The sequence below is a fragment of the Lonchura striata genome, chromosome 3 (assembly GCF_050655825.1).
Source record: "Lonchura striata isolate lonStrDom1 chromosome 3, ASM5065582v1, whole genome shotgun sequence".
NCBI classification, from domain to species: domain Eukaryota; kingdom Metazoa; phylum Chordata; class Aves; order Passeriformes; family Estrildidae; genus Lonchura; species Lonchura striata.
Window position 1 is genome coordinate 68,621,205 of NC_140705.1, and position 20,579 is coordinate 68,641,783.

General features: G+C 41.0%; 1 protein-coding gene across 3 annotated transcripts; it reads right to left on the reverse strand.

The window, feature by feature from the left end:
• Positions 1 to 351: 351 nt before the first annotated feature.
• On the reverse strand, positions 352 to 15,395 carry LGALS8 (galectin 8). Of its 3 annotated transcripts, none has more exons than XM_021527085.3 (10): positions 15,313 to 15,395; positions 13,318 to 13,516; positions 9,400 to 9,488; positions 8,606 to 8,816; positions 7,821 to 7,937; positions 6,088 to 6,144; positions 5,983 to 6,009; positions 4,543 to 4,631; positions 2,073 to 2,238; positions 352 to 1,612 (listed from the first exon to the last, which is right to left on the reverse strand). In XM_021527085.3, the coding sequence occupies exons 2-10, from the start codon at positions 13,429 to 13,431 to the stop codon at positions 1,463 to 1,465; spliced, it is 1,020 nt and encodes a 339-aa protein (XP_021382760.2). In that variant the 5' UTR covers positions 13,432 to 13,516; positions 15,313 to 15,395; the 3' UTR covers positions 352 to 1,462. The 3 variants fall into 3 exon arrangements, with proteins under 3 accessions (XP_021382760.2, XP_021382761.2, XP_021382762.2); XM_021527086.3 differs by lacking the exon at positions 15,313 to 15,395 and adding an exon at positions 15,132 to 15,154; XM_021527087.3 differs by lacking the exon at positions 6,088 to 6,144.
• Positions 15,396 to 20,579: the final 5,184 nt, after the last annotated feature.

The following is a 20,579-nucleotide window of genomic DNA, read 5'->3' on the forward strand; positions in this document are numbered from 1 at the left end:
CTGCTGTCAAACAAAAAGGACATTGCCATGAGAACATCTGCTGAACACTTAGCTAAAGGCTAAGAACACACAAGTGATACTACAGCCATGAGGAGCTGCCTACCAGCTCTTCTGTTCCAATGAGTTTATCCTGCAGCCAAGGGGTCTGTACAGCACAGCACAGCCCAGCCCTGAAGGCCACCCCAGCATGGCCACAGCCCAGTCCCAGCGCCTGTCCAGATTAACTGCTCTGTGCATTACTAATTCCTTGATGCTGAAATGGTTCTCTGGTCTGGGTCACTTTGCCAACTTCAGAGATACTGGTAAGACAATAACAAAAGAGAATAGACCAAAAAGGGATCATAGCTACACTTGGAGAAAAGCAGAGTTCATTTATGTTTTTATTGATGCTTTTTATACATTAAATTTGCTCATTTAAAGTCTTTTAGGGTACATCTTATTCTTGAAATTGCTTCGGTATTAGCAGTCTTACAACATACAGGGACATCCTTCAAGCATGTATTGACAACCAACAGTAACTCATTTTTAAAAAGGATATAAAAAGACTGACATTTGTATGGAAAACTGAATAGGAACAGTTTATTTCACATAGGTAGTATTTTCATACAAGACTGAAAAAGGATTCTTTCTCTAGTCCACAGCTGAGTAGTCAAGTGCCATCTCAGCTGAAACTCTACCTGGACTGCCTGGATTCAGACATAAGTCTAAAAATGAAACCCACAAACATATACTTCAGACCCCAAGGATTCTTAACCTAGTTAGGAACCACTTCAGATCAAACAAACTTTCAAAAGTGCGTGTAGTTGAAACCAGCTAAATCCCTTTCCTGTGTTTCACTTGGGAAAACTAAAAGCTAGAAATCCTGGGCCCTTGTAAGCAGGAGGTGACATAACCATAGATGTCAGAGAAGGTGCTATTGCAGCAGCAGGCTAAGAGGTAAGATCAAACTTCCCTGCCTTTTACCAGAAGTAAAGGGTCAACTGTTTGCTTAATCCAACCTCACTGTAAAGGTTATTATTAAGACAAAGAATTATAATCCATAGTTCTATATTAAATAAATTATAAACTTCCCTTTTGAGATGGATAACTATCTTTGGATTCTGTTTTAGTCTAACTTCTACTTCACAATATTGAATGTATAGTGTTGTATGCTAAATGATAGTTATTAACATACAGAGTGCAATTGTTGAACACAGTATGATGCAGCATTTTCATATTGCTAGGTTCAGTAATGCAGGAGATTTATCTGAGCAAACACTAATTTAGCTTGCAAGAAACTGAAGACTAGAGAAGGATTTAAATTTGCAGTTAGCATTTCTGGTACTTGCCTAACTCAGAGAGGCAAATGCAAAGCCTAGATAGGCTAAAGGCAGGCTCAGCATGAGTCAGTACCTGTTTGTACTTGACAAGGAGGCACTGTCATTAGAAGAGGTTAAATTCTTTTAGTACTTATTGAAAAGAACTACCAGCTCCTCACATCCAACAAGTGAACATCTCCTGTGACTTCCACTATGCTGATCTTTTCAAGTTGTTTAAAACGATGCTTGTACTCCAAAGTGTGAACACCATTAACAGCAACTTTGAACTGGTAGGCATCACAGAAAATAATCAGCTGGAAAGCAGTAAGAAAAACAGTTAACATTTAAGCTCAGGTAAGATGCAAAAAAATCTGATGACCTAGCATGGATTTGGGCAAGATGTGTTTCTGTTACAGAGAATGTTTCATGCAAAAGCAACATTTAAAAACAAAAATGGGGCACTAATAAAATTCACAGAATCACAGAATAACTTAAATTGCAAGGGACCTAAAAATATCATCAAGTCCAACTCAATTTAATTTAAATTTGCTCTTAGCACAAGTTGAATTTTTGCAATTACTTAAAAAGAAAACTCTTACTAAATAAAAATAAATGTCTGCTCTCTATGGTCCCATTTAATTCTAAGTATTTTCAAGACATGAAATGCAGGAGTAGTAGTTTTATTTAAGTCTGTATTAGTAATAGGATATTTAAGCACCAATGTTAATCCATTTGGCAGATTTTTCAGTTTGATGCTCTTTCAATTAATCTTACCTCAAAATACATCCCTGGACTGAAAGGAAAGTTAGAAATTTCCTTTTCTTCTTCTCCCCAGCTGTCATGAAGGTAGGAGTTTCTTACAAAAACTTTATTTTTCATTCGGGGATTCAGATGTAAAGCAATGTCCTTTGAGTCACTTGGTCTCAGATTTATTGCAAAGCTGGAAGATATTTTTTTAAAGTTTATTGCACCAAGGTTTTGCAGACATGACAACAGCAGTCAATGCCACTTACCAATTCCTAAGCCAACACTCAGGCTGCTTATGAGCCAGGGCTGTGATTCACCTGAAAAACCAAGCAGCCAGCCAGCCAGCACGCACTTGTCTCCTCTGCACAGAAACCTTTCCTGGAGGCAGCAAATGTAGGACATGACCCTGCTAGATCCACTTCATCATTCACAGCTTTCTGTACATGTCTCAGCAAGAAGCTATTGAGCCAAGAGTGGCTCCCCTACTGCACTAGGATGCAGCATTCCCACAGGAACATAAAGAGCTGCCTGCTTCCCCAGCTCTTTCATTCAGGCAATGGAGAGTGGGAGCCTTTGTTTCACCTAAAGACATCATATTCTTTCTGCCAACAAAGTGGTTGGACTCCAAGGAAAAGTTTAAGGATTCTCACCATACATTTAAGACTGCTGGGACACCATGCATACAAAATGTAATTTTGCAGGTAGCAAAGTTCTGCCCAGGCTGAGTGAATATTCTGCCATCTCAGACATGCCCACCAAATAGGTTGCTAAAGGGGAGCTCTGGAGGAAGGTGATCAGAGGGAACAGTCATTCACATTCAAATGAATGCTTCAACCTGTGGCAAAGACCTGTGTTTGAAGAAAAAAATATTTCCTCCCCACCCAAATTAGCTCCAGCTGTCAGATTGTTGCCCTCTTTTGAGAATTATTCAGTCCAGACAGGAAATATTGCAACACTTCCAAACTGTTAATTTCTCTTTTTCACCAGAAAAAGAAACACCTAAAGCTGTGTGACATGAGCGAAAGACATGAAATAATTTATAAACTCTATATAAATATATGAGTTGAAAAGCATCAACATAAAAAGCAGACAACCTGCACACTTTAACAGCCAAAAGCCTCTGCATGCTTACACGTATCTGAGCACATTCAGCACTTGAAAAGTGATAATAAACTTTTCAAGTTAAAAGAAGGAAAAGAAATGCTACTCTCTAAGTATTAATTATCTTATTCAATCTGAAGTCCATCCAAACTTTGTGGATAAAGATTCCAGAACTTGGATTCCAGTATGAACTCTGAATGCTGTTCAGCTGCAGGGAAGAAATGTTCCCTGAGGAGGCAGGAGAGCAATACATACGCACAATGTGGAAAAATGCTTCTCATAATTTTAATTTCTCATTAATTGCTTCATTTCTAGGCATGTTTTTGCAGAGCCAAAACTACTGCTCAAGTAAAGGGCATGCTGGAGCACAGACATTTGCTCAGCTCTATTTTGACTGTGTTGTGCTCCCCTACTCCCCAAGCTTTATTTCATGTTTGGAAAAGGTGTTCTTTGCAACCCTTTGTTCCTCATTTGCTACAAAAACTATTGCTCATACTCCCCTATCAGCTTTCATGGAATCACAGAATGGCCTGGGTTGGGAGGGACCTTAAAGTTCATCTCGTTCCAAGCCCCCTGACACAAGCAGGGACAGTTTTCACCAAACCTGGCTGCTCAGGGCCCCATCCAACCTGGCCTTGAACGCTGCTAGACATGCGGCATGTCTCACTACTCTCATAGTAATGAATTTCTTTCTCATATCTAACCTAAACCTACTCTCTTTGGAATGGAAGGCATTCCCCCTTTTCTGTCACTACATGCTCTTCTATATAGTCTCTCTCCATGTATCTTATAGGCATCTTTGATGTACCAGAAAGCCACAATTAGGTCTTCCTGAAGCACTTTTTCTCCCAGGCTGAACAGTCCAAATTCTCTTAGCCTTTTCTTTTTGGAGAGGCCCTCCATCCTTCTTAATCACTCAGTTAATCATTTTCATCACTCAGTTACATCAGTTAAGCACCTTCATGCTTACACCAAGGAGGTTTGTCAGAGAAATATTGTTTAACATGCAGCATTTGAGCACACCAGCAACTTGCCTGACTTATGTTTCATCTATTTCTGCCAGATCCTTACTCTTGGATCCCTTTAGAATAAAAGCTGTCTCACACTTCCTGCACAATGGAAAGCCCTGAACAAACACATAAATTTGTAAATGACATAGACTTAGTAGGTAAGCCACTCAGATTTTACCTTCACTTTTCACAACGGAGCTGCTCTTTTAAGTCCTCTCTAAAGTGGTAATCCTGCTGGTTCCTGAGGAACCTGCACTGTAGTTTCAGGTGATTCCAGATGCTAAGTTGCAAGTGAGTAAGGATATGCAGAGGCAATGGAAAAGCCAACTTATTCTCAAGAGCACCTCAGTTAAATAACAGCAAAAAAACCCATCAGTAACACATACCTCTTTGCGGTTTTATTCACTTCTCCTTTAACAGCAATTGTGCATCCTGGACAAAGTGCAGTATCAAGTTTCCCAGTGTAAGGAACACCCTGAAAGTATACCCCCAGTAAAAATTTTGACTGTGACTTACTTTTTTTTGTTTGTTTGTTTTTTAATGCAAGTTGAGCTTTACTATGGCATGATGAAATTTTGGCCTACAACTGCAAATCTGTACTTACCACTAAAGTCATTCCTACAGCATATTGTGAGATCCTAATACTGTAGTGGAATACATCTATGTACTGGGTTTTAATTTAGACTGCCACCCTGGGTTCAAAACAAACATTATTTACAACTACTTCTGCCCCTACTAATGAAAGGAGGGGAAGAAAGGGAAAGGAAAAAAAAACCAAGAAAAAAGTAAGCATGAAACTCCCTGTAATAGTTTAAATTCTAATCACATAATTATTCAGACTTATACCTGACTTTTCATCTCTGGAAGTATCAGTTTTGCTTTAAAGTGTAAGACTCCTGCTAAGGTGTGTTGCTGTCCCATGGTCACATAAGTGCTAGAAGCAGACACTACGTGTTCTGTCCTCCTGGCAGCAGTTCATAATGATAGATGATGCAAGTATTTTATTCATCTTTACTTCTTCATTGTGTTAACAGTTATTTTTACCAGGGAAAAGAAAGGAATTGAGGAGCATTTCACTTTTATGTTTTTGCTGAAGTCCACCACTTGCAAATTACAATAGTGCATATCACTTGGTTTTGAAAAAAAGATTGGAGAAGGCACGCTGTCAAGGGACAAAGTGTCTAAAATTACGGCACTCACTGCAACTTCACCTTCTCCACAAATTCTATCTGTATATATTCCTGGCTTCAACCCCTTTTCAGTTTGAGTGCAGTCCTTGCTCCAGCATGGATAAAGTCCACCTGCACAGATTTTTGCAAAAAGATGAGCACTCACTCCATCTTTACTCCATGTTAGCTGGGTACAAGTTCCACCCCTAAGGTGCAATGCTTGCATCCAGCTACCTAAAGTGCACACAGGGATGTGTCAGCAAGAAGAAGATGTAGCAGACAGGTTTCATACATGTTAACATACTATGACTGCAGAATACTTCTGCTTTGCAGGTGTTCCCTAAGGCAGAGACAACAAAGTATGCCTATTTGAAAAAAATTCCACTGTGACTTGGTCCTTTAAAACTTCAGATACTTTGCTTTTAATTTGTTTATGGATGTGGATGCTGTGTTTAATCTTTTGGGTTTTCTAAATGATTTAACAATAGTCTCATTTGTACTAGCAGCAGAGAAGAGGATTACCCTCTACAAAACCTCACTGATGATCTTTCTCCAGTTGGCTGTCAATTCCTTTCTTCTTGTCTTTTTATAAATAACTGAAGTATTTTTTATTGTTTTTTATTCTACATTTGCCACAAATCTACAGGAAACACTTACCAATTGTGAACCATTCAGCATTGCCCCCTACAAGAGAAGAAAAGGACATTACCTAGCTTATCAGACAACAGGGAGAATCATTCAACCTTTTACAAACATACGTACATTTTCTGTGCTTATCTTTGTTACTCCTAGAGACGATGGCTGAGAGCCTTGTAAAGACTGCAGAAAGAGAGATATTTAGGTGTCACTGCTAACGTCATATAACTTTATGCTAAAGTTGGTTTAGAACAATGTAAGGATCATCATGCTTTGAATGGTGAACTGATAGGATGGAAATCTTAGGGCTATGTCAATAAAGAAGACAGCCAAACCCCTACAAACTACAGGAAAGCTCTGCAGTTCAACTGCTGAAGCCAAATCAAGATTTCTGATCACCTCATTACAATTTGAATCTTTATTTAACAGTCAGAGTACTGTCAAACTCTCAGAATCTCAAGGTACCCATGGAGTTTTCCTCACTGGGGTAGAAATACCAGTATGGCAAGTCCATACAGCAAGATTCTTAATCCCAAGCAGCCCTCTACATTAGTGTCCCTTCTCATGGGAAGGACAGATGAGCAACATGGCCATGCCAGAGACAGTTCCAGCTGGTGTCTTCAGGTTGCTTATTTCAATCCAAACCTCCAACTTCCTCCTCAGAAAAGTGTATTAGAAGCAAAGACTAAAAGGAAAGAATCACCTTTCTCCATTCCTTTCTTCCACAAAGCATACAGCATCAGTAGGCACAGGTGTATGTTTTGTGCTTGTGTCAGAAAACAACCTACAGCATCTGCTTGCCCTCAAGCTCTTCTTGGAGTCAGTCCTCCAAGATCAGGAAACAGACAGCTTTTGCAGAATATTATTCTGGCAACATGCCCAAGGCCAAGTGATGGGACCCATGAAAATCTGTTTACCATCTTCGCAAATGATCTTTAAACATAGCAGACCTATATTTAAAGCTTAGAATTCATTATGTTCAGCTTCGCCTCCTACCAAAACAATTATTAGTCTGCTGACCTGAGTTAGACCTGATATTTGGCAGTAAGAGTCAAAAGCTTCACCCACACTGTAGTGAAGATTGTGCTGAAGAGACCCAGAGTATCTCACAGCAGTAGGTAGACTACCTTAGTGCGTGGCAGAAAAGGGAAAAGGCATTCACCTTCTGTATCTCCCTGGAATTTATCACCTTCAGTTTCTGTTCTAAAAAATCTAACTCTTTCAGAACAAAAGGATCTCTCCTTCTCCACAGGAAAAACTCCCTGTTAGTTTACTATCAGTAGCAGAGCTGACAGATGAGAGGAGGCACAGCACAGACTTCACTTTGAATCCACTCCAGTTTGGTCCACTACAAAGTCTGAGAAAGAGTACCTCTTCTTATCCCCTTTTGACTTCAGTCAACAAATCAGTCAGTTAAATAGGAAAAACAGGGCTATGTACACAAGGAGTTCCAGCTGTGGCTGACCTTGGCATTTCAAAGCCAAGCAACAAGTTGCAGCCATGGCTACACTTGTCCCTTAGAAGCACTGAATACTCAACAGTTCATTCTGAAGCCCCTGCAATATTTGAAAAGTCTAATCCACTCATAGACTAAGTATCCAACCAATTCTTATACAATCTGTCCTGTTAACTTTGTAAGCTGCAAAATTTTGTCACATTCTTGCCCCTAACTGCATGACTGAAACAGGAAGACAGAAAACCTCATGACAGTCACATGCTGAAATGTGGGGAAACCAAAATCTCTTTACTAACATTGGACTGTGTAGCTGCTTCTCCTTCCTTTTCACCATAAATCCCACTATGCAGTTTAGCAGGAAAGAGGAAACGAATCAAACAAGTCAGCTATCTATACAACTTACCTTAGAAACAAACTCTATGGTTTTGATCTGCACTTTGCCATATATTCCAAGAGTATCTATTTTTTCAAGACTAATTCTGTGGTTGTAGAGCAGCAAGTGCTTTTTGTTTACAGAAACCTAAAGAGATGGGAAACAAAACAGAAAAAATGTATTAAACATACATTACACCAGCCACATATCAAACTGTATGCACACATCTCTGGCTTACACTGGTTTGGTACAGAAACAATTTGGTACAAAACACTCCTAGGAGTGTCCTAGAAATATCAGATCAACTAAGTTCAGCTCATCCATGAGTCAGTCTCTCTTTCCATAACTATGAGGGAGATTCGTTTACCTACACTAAAATTTGCACTTCACAACTTTCTAACACCTGATCATTTACCAGCGTGGTATTATCAATGTAATATAATCTATTATTGCAGTCTAACAGAGCAAAACAAATACATCTCACATGTCCCCTCCAAGAGGGCTGTCCTACACTAGCCACAGAACAGGTTTATCCCAAGATTAGCCCTTTGCACATACAGAGGGAAGGGTGGAGTAGCCATTAGCTATGGCAGGAAGTTCCTTGCCTACTCATCCAATTTTGAGGAAAGCAATACAAAATTAAAGGTCTGATTTAATTAGCACCTCTTTAAAGAAAACCTCTAAACTTTTCTGTAGTTAGACTATACCTAGGTAACAGAGACACCTAGATCTCCAATATTTATTTCAATTATACAAAATTCCTCTACTTTATTGGCCTGAAAATGGCTGCAGACGAAGAATCAACACAGACTCACCTGGAATTTATCCTTTAAAATCATGATGACAATCTCAAATGACTTTCCTTTTCCAAAGGGCATCTCATAAGTGATCTCCTCCCAGCCCCACTTCTCCCTCTCCAGTGTGTTGCAAACAATGCAGCCAGACCTTTTGAAGCGGGGGTTGAAATGGAATGCCACATCAGCTCGAGGCTTTATGCTGCTGCCACACTGTAAATCCACCTGGAACCTAATCACAAAAGTAAGACAAACCACATTCAGCTCAGTCTCTCAAGAGCACACTTAAAGGCTTGGTATATTTGTGTTTTACTGTGGAGCCTCAGAACAGGCAGACACAATGAATGCCACTGAATAAGAAAAAATCCCCAAAGAAACATTTGCCCTCCTCTCTTCCTACACAGATGTGAAAGGTTCACCCATGATCTGTCCGCAGGGACTATAAATGTTTAAATTTATTTAATGGCTATCACTTACTGTGTTCACCACTTCCCTTCCATCACCTTCAGCAGAACATAGCAAATGAACCTTGGATAAGGTCAGGGAACAGAACCCCCTTACTGTGCCCTTACTGGGCACAAGCACTAGTCCATACCTCCTTATCCCAGTTTAACTTAATTCCTACACAATACGTATTCAGTTATCAATTTTGTTAGTGTCAGATTATCCTTTAAGCCTGCATTCAATCTGATGTTATCACAAGGATTTAGATCAAGCCTTTGTGTGCCATCCTAAGTTGGACCCCTGGAAACATTTCACCCTTTACATTCATGCTCACATGGTGACACTGCAAAACCTGACAACATAGCCTCTACCTGTCTGCATCATCAGGAACAGTGCCATGTATCACAATTAGCTCTCCAGGAACAAGGCCACCATGTATTGTCCCAACATATGGAATGATCTAGAAGAGGGGAGAACAAAAAAGAAGAAAAAAATATTCCAATACCATTTTGTGATGGAAGCAAGAAACCCCAACATAGTTTAAGAATTAGATTCTAATTCTTAATTACATGATGCTTCACAACATTAGAAGCACAGCTAGCTTTTAATATAAAAGAATATACAACAGGAAGGGAAAACATGGCATATTTTCCACTATGAAAACCAAGATTTTCAAATAAAATCAAAACTAAAATTTCCATCCTCCATTCTTAGCTCTCAGGTGAAGTCATAATATTTTATTGCCTCACTATTCATAGAGCATAAAGAGGATTCACTTCAAATTAGGTCATTCCCAAGGGCTGACTATTATCAGCCCCCTTGCTGGTACCAGAATGCAACTTCTACAACTCCCCTGATCCCAGACTACAGGAGCTGCCTTTTTGCTTATTCATGCTCCATTAGGGAAAACAATGATAGGGTGTCTTCTTAGTAAAAACCACAGAGTGTCTTCTTAGTAACACCTACACAAACACAACAAAATACCTCACTCTAATAAGCTAAGAACTGCAAAGTGCACTAAAACAGCCCAGTTCAGGAGTCTTGGATTTTACAGTGCCTACAGTATGCAGTCTGGCTCCAATCCTCGATATGTTTTCTTCCGTATCAATAGCTGGAGAAGGCAACATATGGATGTTACATTGAACTGAAATGGCATGGTGAGAGTTGTTAAGCCATAGGGAGGGATATGTCAATTAGGATAAAAGCTCCAAACACCACAGCACAGCTCACCAGCAAAGACTCAGACGTGCTCACAGAAGCCCTACCCTGATCATCCAGCATTTCAGGAAGGGATGGGAAGCAACTTAACATTAAACTGTGGAAGTTCCCAGGTGCCTGGCCCAAAAGCAAAGCAGTAAGTCTACATCTCATCACTTGTGTGATGTGCTTCAGATTGAAAAAGGAAGTAAATGGTAGAAAATGTTGCATTTGCTCTGGTTAACCAAAATAAAATTTTGCCAAGGTTGGTTTTGGTAGTTTGTAAGATTTTGGGAAACTCCTGAAATGAAACATCAATTGCAAACAAGAATTCCAGTAATTTAACAACAGAAATAATAAACACATTGGAATTACTACTCTTGAATGGAATATTGGACCATAAAACAACACCTTGAGATTTTTATTTTTAAAATATATTGATCATTGCATGAAACAGGAGGATAAGGGTATGTGTTTGCAGACACATATTTTTGTTAATCTGTGAGAAAAAGAAACAACACCAGTAATTGTCTAAATCCAGAGCGTTGATCATTTCTGACAGTAGATACACATCCTTTTCTGCCCGTTCTCCACTTTCCTTCTCAGCTACCCACACACTGCATAAAAGCTAATTCAGAGACGTCTTCTGCATCAAGAAAAAAAAATAGAACTTGCTTCTCAAGCAAATTGCTAAGTTGTTTTAAATCTCATCATGTTTATTTGCTTTAGCATGTGCAGTAGAAGAGGACCAAAATATGAAATTAAGTGTTAAAAGCAAATGAAAAGTGAAATCCCTTTGCTTACTAGTAGCAACTTGGTTCCTTAAAATACAAGCTGAACTCCAGAAGATAAGTTTTATTCAAGCAATAATAATCAAAAAGAAAAAGCGTATCTTGATTGTTCTTATTTTTACTCTCTGCCCCTGAGGGGCAGTAGCTCTATTGCAATAAAGTAGTAAGTTACTGGTTCAGTCTCCAAAGACAAACCGAAGAAGCACACACAGGTCAGGGATACTGGGACTTGACCATTTTAGTGAAGCAAAGTTCTATACCCCTGAAAAGGAACTGTAGCAAAAGCACTTCTTTATATTCAAAAGGATGCATTTATTTAAAAGAAAAGGTGGCCGTCAACTCTTCAGAAGCTCAGATGTGGAACCAACAAGAGCGTAATAGAGCTTTTTCTGGGTGCAATACTACTTAATGGGACTTTGTCATCACAGAATGTGTCATTAATTTATTCATGTCTCAAGATGCTCTTTTTATACTACTACTACTTTTTCTTTATTAAGGATAGTACTTGTCACATGACATGATCTATCATCATCCTGCCTTTCTTCCAGACCTCCAAAACTTAGCTCTAAAGCCAACTGGTCAATGTCAACTGAATTTGAGAAGTCTTGGAGATGGTGTTCTTCCTAAAAGAACATGCCAGTTTTCATAAAACAAGAGGAGAATTATGGTCTTACAGAGGAAAGGACAGTGATAAAAGCTTTTATGCAGCATGCTGGATATCAGACAGCTGCCCCACCAGATGGGGCATCATTTCTTATCAGATAGGTGGAGTAAAAGGCATAAAGGACCAAAGCAGATTTTCTGCATGCTTGAGGTAATGAAGAAATACAGCTCAGACTCAAATCTGTAATAAACTATGAAGTTTTGCTGCTAATGGAACAATGTACTGAAACAATGATATTTTCATAGCCTGCCTTGCTACAGAAGGGCTGAGGTTGGAAGACACCTCTGGTCTCTCTAGCAAAATGCCTTGCTCAAAGCAAGGTCAGACAGAGCAGATTGCTCACTGCCTTGTCTGGAGACTGCCCCAAAGTCTCCAGAATTTGTACCAGTCACTGGCACAATCTTTCCCAACTCTGCCTCCACATTCCAATCCCAAATACTCATTCATTTTCTCACAATAGGCTCTGGACCCCTAAGGTCTAGTTGAATTCTCCTGCTAGGTGTTTTCACCCATCATACTGATCAGTCCCCTTGCAGCCACCCAGTTTTGCTGGACTCTTAAGTCTCTCACTGACACTACTCATTTGCCTTAAACATTGCCTAACCCTTCTCTTCACACCTCCTCTTCCACCAAGATTTCCAACTACTAACTTTCATCCCCCTTTCCTTTTGCACTTCAGTCCTCCCATCTTCTAGTTGATCATACGGCCAGCTTTCCTTCCTCTCCCAGCTGGATTCTTCTGAAGGAGGTTGAAACTATTCCCCCCCTCATGCCTAACTCTATTCACTTTGCAGCAGTGACCATACACTGGGAATAAACAGTCAGATTCACTGAGGACCCAAGAGTGTGACAGTGCAAAGCTGCAATAGATAAGGAAGTCCTGTGCAGGTCTGTGCCACTGCACGTTCCACATATATACTTTACTGATTTTGGTATTTTTAAAGGGATCTAGCACAGAATGGTAAAAAAACTATTTCCTGCAGGTTGACCTTTTTTAAGGCACAACAGAAAACACAGCTTCAGATCACCCCTTTATGGTAAGCCCAAGTCAGGCTGCTATCACAGACCATGAGAATGCTAGAACTTTTCAGAGAAAGTTTCCAGACTCTGAGCCAGGCAAACAAAATCCTGTCAAATCTGGTCTCTGCAATTGCTGAATCATGTCAGTTCAAGTTTTCCGTAGAAAACAGGATTTATTATGAATTAAGATATGAACTATGAAAAAAGATTCCAAGTTTAGTTGACTGAAGTTACAGGCACAACAAAATAAACATTTCATGAGAGCTGCCAAACCCCACCCGTATTTACAGAGAATCAGGAGTGAAAACAAATCATACTTTCACTTTGCAGCATATTCTGCAAAAATGCCAGACATCTGTGTAAGCTGTACATGAAACAGGATTATCCTCCAAGGCTGACAGAACGTCTGTCCTCTTTTGGAAGTCCTGTCCATTTGTTTACAGCACAATTTCTAAACACCATCAGCTCTTCATGTCACCTGTGACATTCTCCCTCAAACACCTGAGTGATGCAGAGCTCTCAGTAGCATCCCTCACTGTGCAAAACAGTACTGTTGATATAAAACAGCAAAGTCCCATCTCCCAAGGGAGACACTGTCGACATGACAGAGGAGTTACCGGGTTACTGATTGTCTTCTGTGATGTATCCAAGGGCAATTCAAGTATTTCTTTCTGTGGTGTATCCAAGGTCAGTTTACGCATTTCCTCCTGTGGTGCACCTAAGGATGTCATCTTCCCACCTCCAGCTCAGGTCTGTCAGTTCTGTGTGGCCACTGCTGGAGAACTCACTGATCAGGCAACACCAAAGGAGTGACCCCTTCGGGGAAAAAAAAAAAAAAACAAAAAAAACCCCAAAAATTTTAATTAAAGAGAAACAAAACAACACAACATGAATTAAAACCCTCCAAGGTACAGCTACAAATAGCAGAAGAAATTATGCAAACATCTTTCCAGTACCTCTGCTAGAGTTTTGAAATATGAAATTAAAAGGCTTTCTTAAAGCACTGAGATGCCCCACTGGTAAACAATGTCAACAGGAGTGTGCTAAACCCAGATTTACCATGGCAGACAAGCCTTAGCAAGTGACCTTGCCTTTTCCACCTTTATCTTACATAAAGTTAAGAAATATTAGGCAAAGAAGAGAAACAGAGGGTGTTTTACATTTCTTCCTCTAACACATACAATCTCAGAACTCCACAAGTAATAACAGAAGTTTATAAAACTATAACAAAATGCACAACATTAATAAGAAATAAAGTTTGTGAGTATACTCAGCTACATTGCAACTTCTTTAGCAAATCCTTTAACAAAGTGTCCAAAATTCAGGGCCAAATTGAAACTACCAAGTATTATTTCTGGCATACACTGGAGAAATAAAGTAGCATATAAACTATGTGGTGATAACAAGCAGACAGGGAAAAAGTCAAAGGTGAAGGCTCTAGCCATATTATTGTGTGAGAACAGAAAGCTATGTTAACGGAGAAGAAAAAAAAAATAAAACCAAAACAGAAAAAACTCCAAAACAACACAAAATCAAAACTCCAAGGTCTGTGGCCTGTTCCACAGGGGTTAATCTTCTGCAATGATTAATAGAGTGGTCCATTTTGCAACATCTGACTTAGTCTTGTTGAAGATTTGGACCAGATGGGTATTAACTCACCCACTTAAGACCAGTATCTAGAATACAACTCAGAGAACATAAGGTCTCAACACTGCACAACTATTTTGCCCTTTGTTCTTCTCAAGGGATATTACCATAAATTCACTTTTGCCTGTGCAGGCATGTTTTATCGATTTCATTTTTAAAAGGAGAAAATAAAGACCAAATCAAACAATAATTTTGCCTTTACGGTTGTACAGTCCAACAGCAGACCCCACAAAAACGAAACTTACAGCTCAGCTGTATCCTGCTATCTGAACTTCCTGTGCCTGCAGCAGGAATCTAGATCCTGCTAGGAGAGGATCCTGGCTCAGGATCTTGGCAGAGCCAAGAGCAGGTGGCACTATGACAAAGTGATGAGTTAGGGGTTTTCTTATCTGCCTATTACTGTTTTACTGGCAAGGTCGCAATAATGAAGGAAAGCTGCAATTCAGGCTCTGTTTGTCCAAAGGACGTGCAACTGCAAAGCTCTCCTGTATCCTCCTGCCACCACCACCAGGGTACGTGTTACACCAAACCTGCAACACGGCAAGTTAAGGTTCCCTGGTGCCCTGCTATCTCACACATTCCCAGGGGCTGGAAATATCTCCCACAGACAAACAGGAAGCCACAGAGACCAAAAATAATAATAAGCAGTTATTAGGCTTCCCACTGTGATACAGAGAAAATGTGTCGCTCATGAGTTACTTTCATGAGGGTAACTCCGGCCAGTCCTTACAATTAAAGCGAGATCTGGCACCAGTGCGAACGAGGATTCTGCACAGAGAATTACCGAGACGCTTTCTGGACATCTTCAACCACTTAAAGTACAAAACACTGGCGGTGTCCCCCGTCCTCCGCTATAAACCCGAGACTCCCGAACACTGGAAGGACACAGGACGAAGCAACCTCGGCCACTTCAGCTTTACGGCGAACCGAGGCAGTCCCTCTGCCCGACACGCACGGTGTCTTACCGCAGGACTCCCCGCGGCGCTCAGCAGCGCCCGCTCCCCCGCGGGACGCGCCCGCCCGGCCCCGCCGCCGCCATCGCCGCCGCGCCCGGCCCCGCCCTCACCGCGGTGACGTCACCGCGGCGCCGCCCGCGCGGGGGCTGGGGCGCGTGCCCCGCGCGGCCTGCCGGCCCGGCGCGCGCAGGCGCCGCCCCCCGCGGGGCCGGGCTGAGGGGGCGCTGTGGCGGGCGGGCTGACACCGCGTGAGGTGCGCTGCGCTCCGTCCCCTGCGGCTGCGCCTTCCTGCGTGTAGTGTGCTTCCGCGGAAGGCCTGTGCCCAGTGCTCTGCCACCCTCTGCATAAGTTCTCCCTGACATTCCTGGGGTTTAGTTTATGGCCATTGCGCCTTACCCTCTCACTGGGCATCAAGAGTTTAGCACCATCCTCTTGAACTCACCTTTGGGATATTTCTATGCATTAATGAGATCCCCTCTCAGCCTTCTCTAGACTAAGCAGGCCCAGCTCTCACAGCCTCACCTCCTAAGAGATACTCCAGACACCAAATCATCTTTGTGGCCTCCACTGGACCCTCTCCAGGAGCTCCTTGTCTGTCTTGTACTGAGGGGCCCAGAACTGGACACAGCACTCCAGATGTGGCCTCTGTAGGGTGGAGCAGAGGGGCAGGGTGACCTTCCTCAGCCTGCTGGCCACACTCTTCCAATGCACCCCAGGACACCTTTGGCCCTCTTGCTGCAAGGGCGCTGCCGGCTCATGGTCAGCTTTCACCCACCAACACTCCCAGGTCCTTCTCCGCCAAGCTGCTCTCCAGTAGATCTGCCCTCAGCCTGTGCTGGTACTTGGGATTATTCCTCCACAGGTGCAGGACCCTGCACGGGCCCTTGTTGAACCTCATTAGGTTTCTCTGTGCTCAACTCTCCAGGCTCTCCAGTGACCCACAATGACTGTGGTCATTTCTGTCCCAAGCCAGCTTCCGTCTGCCTCAAGGCTGTGGTCTATCTTCCTGTCCCCTTGCAAGCCCCACTAAGAGTGATTTTGGTAGGATTGGTAAGGTAAGCAGGAAGGCCAACAAAGCCCCTTGCAGTTTTATAGCTCATTATGTGTAACAACAAACAGTCTGCTCAGAGAAGCACTACAACCTCTGTTAATACACTGGATGGGGAAAAAATGAGCACAAAAATAAAGAGTGCAATATAAAAGGCTCATAAGCTTAAATCATCATCTCCTGTTCGAATAAAGGCATTCAGTATTTCTTTGCCTTGCAAAAAGCAGTGTATATGGCTATAGAGAATTTAGAATGGCATTCAGCCACTTGTCACAAAGACCACTAGAGTATCTTAGCTAGATAATATCCAGTCTTTTATTCCACAATTAACCGACACAAAAGCCCCATCTCAAATCATCTATCTACTTGCTAGAATTCTTCTGATAGTTGTAGGATTGCTGCTTTTATGGGTACCTCAGCTTACCTATATAAAACTGGAAGGATTTGTTCACAGAAAGGTATGATAACACTTCTTTTGAGGAGAACGGTAGAAATGAGGTGCTTGGATAAAAGAGCAGCAAAGCAGATTGCCTGGGGAAAGGTACCTTAGAATCATGAGTGGTTGTGAGAGAGGACTGACAACTACAGTGTATAGTTAGCTGCCAGAAAAAAGCCTGCTATTCAACTGTTCTACATAATTCTACAGCGCTACTTAAAAAGAGAACAAATAAACTACCACTTAGTTTTTCTTTGAATCTATTTTTCCAGGCACTCTAGTTGAAAGAGTAGAGCACTTTAATAAAACCAGACTTACATAAATACATTAAATACACTCAATTGTCAGTATGAGACTGCAACCTCAAAGCAGGTTTGAAAGTTCAGGTCAAACAGCAAAGACAGAAAATATGCTGAAAGGTTGGAATAAAAAAATATGATGCTGAAAGGAATAGCAATAAGCGGAACTGTTTCTAGAACCACAGAAAAGAAAGTTTTACTGCTTTACTAATTCTTGCTCAGGGCTCTTCTACTTTTGGGAAGAAACAATCCAGAGGAAATACAGTGATTTGAATTATGCACCAGTTCCTTACTGAAGCAGAACAGCTGTTTGATTATGTGATTTTAGGCTGAGTCATAGGCAGTTTATGAAATTTGCAGGGAAGCCCCTATTTCAGCACCCAAACCTAATGTAGCATTGACAATGAGTCAGTTGGCTTACAGCTTCAGCATCTTTGTGCTAAAGTGCTGTTGTTTTGTTCATAGACTGTCTTCTGATCCTGCTGATTTCTTGTGACTGCTATTTTTAGCACCATTTACTAATGACAGTCCTGACAGCAAATAAGAAAGTCTTCCCTTATTTCCACAGTCCCAGTCCTAATTCAGGCTTTTTCTTCTAAATTTGATGTGCACTCAGCCATTGCTGGGACTATGTACAATCCTATCAGCAGACTTCTCATGTTCCAGCAGAATTTTGCTTGCTGGAAAAACAGAAATGCTTTATCAAGACAGATACAGCCAATTTCAGCTGAAGTAAATATAGCAGCTATTCTTGGCCATAATGTAGTATTTCATAGAGGACCCTGTTACCCCTAAGAAATTTTACCTGCCTCTCCTGTCTTTGATGCCAAGCCTGTAACCTGTCTCTCTCAGGGTAGCAAGCCATGGCTGAAAGTCAAGGTGAAAACATACATAGTCACACTTATTTGGCCTGGTATTTTATGCACAGTTCCAATTATACAATTTCCATCAATAATGGAATTCCCTAGACTTGAAACAAATAAGCACTAGTCTCCATTAAGGTATTTTCCCATGGAAGTTACTCTTGGCTAATTTTTCTATAGTGCTGTTGTACCTGAATAGCTATTTTCCCATAGATTACACAGTACTACAGGCCACAGGTGTAAAGCCTCTAGCACATTGGACTGTTCAGCAGACATTTTATGCTTAAGGATGTCCTATGATTTCAAAAGACTGACATTGTTGTGTCTTCTGTAGTTTTAGTGGAGCTGTTTGTGCATTACAGCATGTTCTCATGGAAATTATTCCCCTAGTTTCGTTGAAAAGCTTTAGACTCAAGGAGGACATGAGTCCTCTTGGTACACCAACATTAAAATTTCAGCTGACAGCCCAGTTGGCTCAGCTTTTACTTAGCTACGAGTTTATCAGTGGCCTTCCATAACTTTTCCTTGATACGTCACTATTTAGCTTCAGTGATCATTCAGATCTTCCAGTTTTCAGTTTAAAGTTGCAAATCACAGGAAACAAAAAGTCATGGTTTTTAAAATGAGCTTACAGATCCAAAAGCTTAAAATTATACAGCTGCTTCAGGAACTAACAAGTATTCTATTTTTTGTTGCAATGCCTACTTTTTAAAGCAAAATGTTTAAGAGAAGCATAAGAGCAAACAAGGTACAGAATAGATATGCAGGCCAAAGGACAAAAAAGGTACCAAGAAGTCATTAGACCTTCTGAAAACCAATTCTAGGCCATATAACTCTTAAAACATACTCACCCCTCCTTTCTTAAATCAGTGACATGACACTCTAGGTTTCTTGAAGTAGTCAGGATCACTCCTTCATTTGTGTTGCAGTAGACAGGAGAGTGAACCTGTGCCTGTGCTTGCCCTGTCTGCACACCCCAGCATACCCCCACCCCCAGGCAGTTATGCTACGATCTGCACATAGTGATTCAATCCCTGCCTACCTAGGAGATAAAAGCCAGGAAACACTGTATGATGTTCTCCAAACTTGGGGACTGTTATCCAAACCCAAGATCCCTAGAACTCTACCTTCACACCTTCATCATTTTCCTTGCAGTTGCTCCTGGATATCCCTGGTGAGTCTCTGCAGTTACAGATGAGCTCACCTGCCCTCAGCTCTGCTGCATTTTCAAGGGAGACATGCGAGGGCTGTAGTATCACCTCTCACCACGAGATGGTAGGTGTTTCCTGATGGTTAGAGAGGATCAGGCTTTTAGCAGACCTTTGAGATAGTGAACTTCTCAGCTTCTGAGAAAGAGGCATAAGCAAATAAGGACCAAAAAAACACCCACTGTTCACAGGATTGTGAATGAAGTAGGGGAAGCTCATGTATATTGGCTGCAAAGACAAAAATAAATTCTCAGCTTAGATTCAAGATATTTTTACTACTGTAAGGATTTGCACAGCCCTTTATTATCCTGGTTCTTTCTGTTAAGAAACTTTTATGTTATGTAAATTTTTTTAATGTCATCAACAACATGAAACTTGAGTTATTTTTTGAAGCAAAAAACATTCCCAAATTAAATATTGGGTCATTTTGAAACAAACTTATTATCAAAAAAGAATAAGCAATTTCACGTGAACGTATAAAGTTGTGTATCCATCCCTTGCTGTACATAGATACACAGAACACATTTATTATCCAAGTTACTTATGCGGTTCTTTCTCATTTAAGAATCTCAGGCAACTCTCATTACCACAATAACAAATACACATTTCCTCAAATGGCCTGCCTTTGAAATTAAGAATCACTGTTTTACAAAGGCAAAATACAGAGATTAAGCTAGTAAGTATGCCCAGCTGTTAACTGCCCCTCTGCCACTAACAGAGGGCACAGCAACCCTTTCCCAAGGCTATCTAATTACTCTTTGCCATCAGTTTCTTGTAAGATGGAGTCAGTTCCAGTCCTTAGCCAAATTACAGACAAATACCACCAACTGCACCTCTCAAAGTAAGTTATTTTAGTGCTGCTGATATTCAGCCTATCTGACGAATAGATCCATACTTTCCCTATCCACTTAAGGCCAAGTGACTATAGCCAGGGAATCAAGATTAGCTGAATTCAGGGACTATGAAAAGCACTTTTCTGTCAAAACAGGCAACAACCTCACATCCTTATTTAATGGTGCTCTGCCCTTCTGTCCAAAACTGAGCCAAAATTTAAAATTTACAACATCTATTGAAAGTAGTTATGAATAACTAATTGCTTTGCCTTCATGGACAGAAGAATATTATCTGTTGCAAAAATTATACAAGTAGGCTGTTCTTTTAAGTTATTATAAATGCCATGCACTTTCTTTGACCTTATTTAAACAATTCTGCTGTCTGACAAATAATTTCCATCTATGTCTGGCCACAAGTCAAGTGTGCTACCCTAGCTTAAAGAACCATAAGGCAGAACTGACATTTCTTTCCTCTTGCTAACAGCTTGACTTGGAACTGTGGGAGGCCTTTTGAGACAGTGAAAAATATGCGGTCTGCTGCACAATGCACTGCCCAGGCCAAGCTGCAGCTCTCCATTTTTCAGTACTG

Excerpts from the sequence above, each read along its gene's own strand:
- LGALS8 (XM_021527085.3), bottom strand. The coding sequence starts at position 13,431 with ATGACATCCTTAGGTGCACCACAGGAGGAAATGCGTAAACTGACCTTG. Across the intron at positions 6,145-7,820 it reads CCATAGAGTTTGTTTCTAAG|TCTTTACAAGGCTCTCAGCC; the intron begins GTAAGTTGTATA and ends CTCTTTCTGCAG. Across the intron at positions 1,613-2,072 it reads GTCCAGGGATGTATTTTGAG|CTGATTATTTTCTGTGATGC; the intron begins GTAAGATTAATT and ends ACTGCTTTCCAG.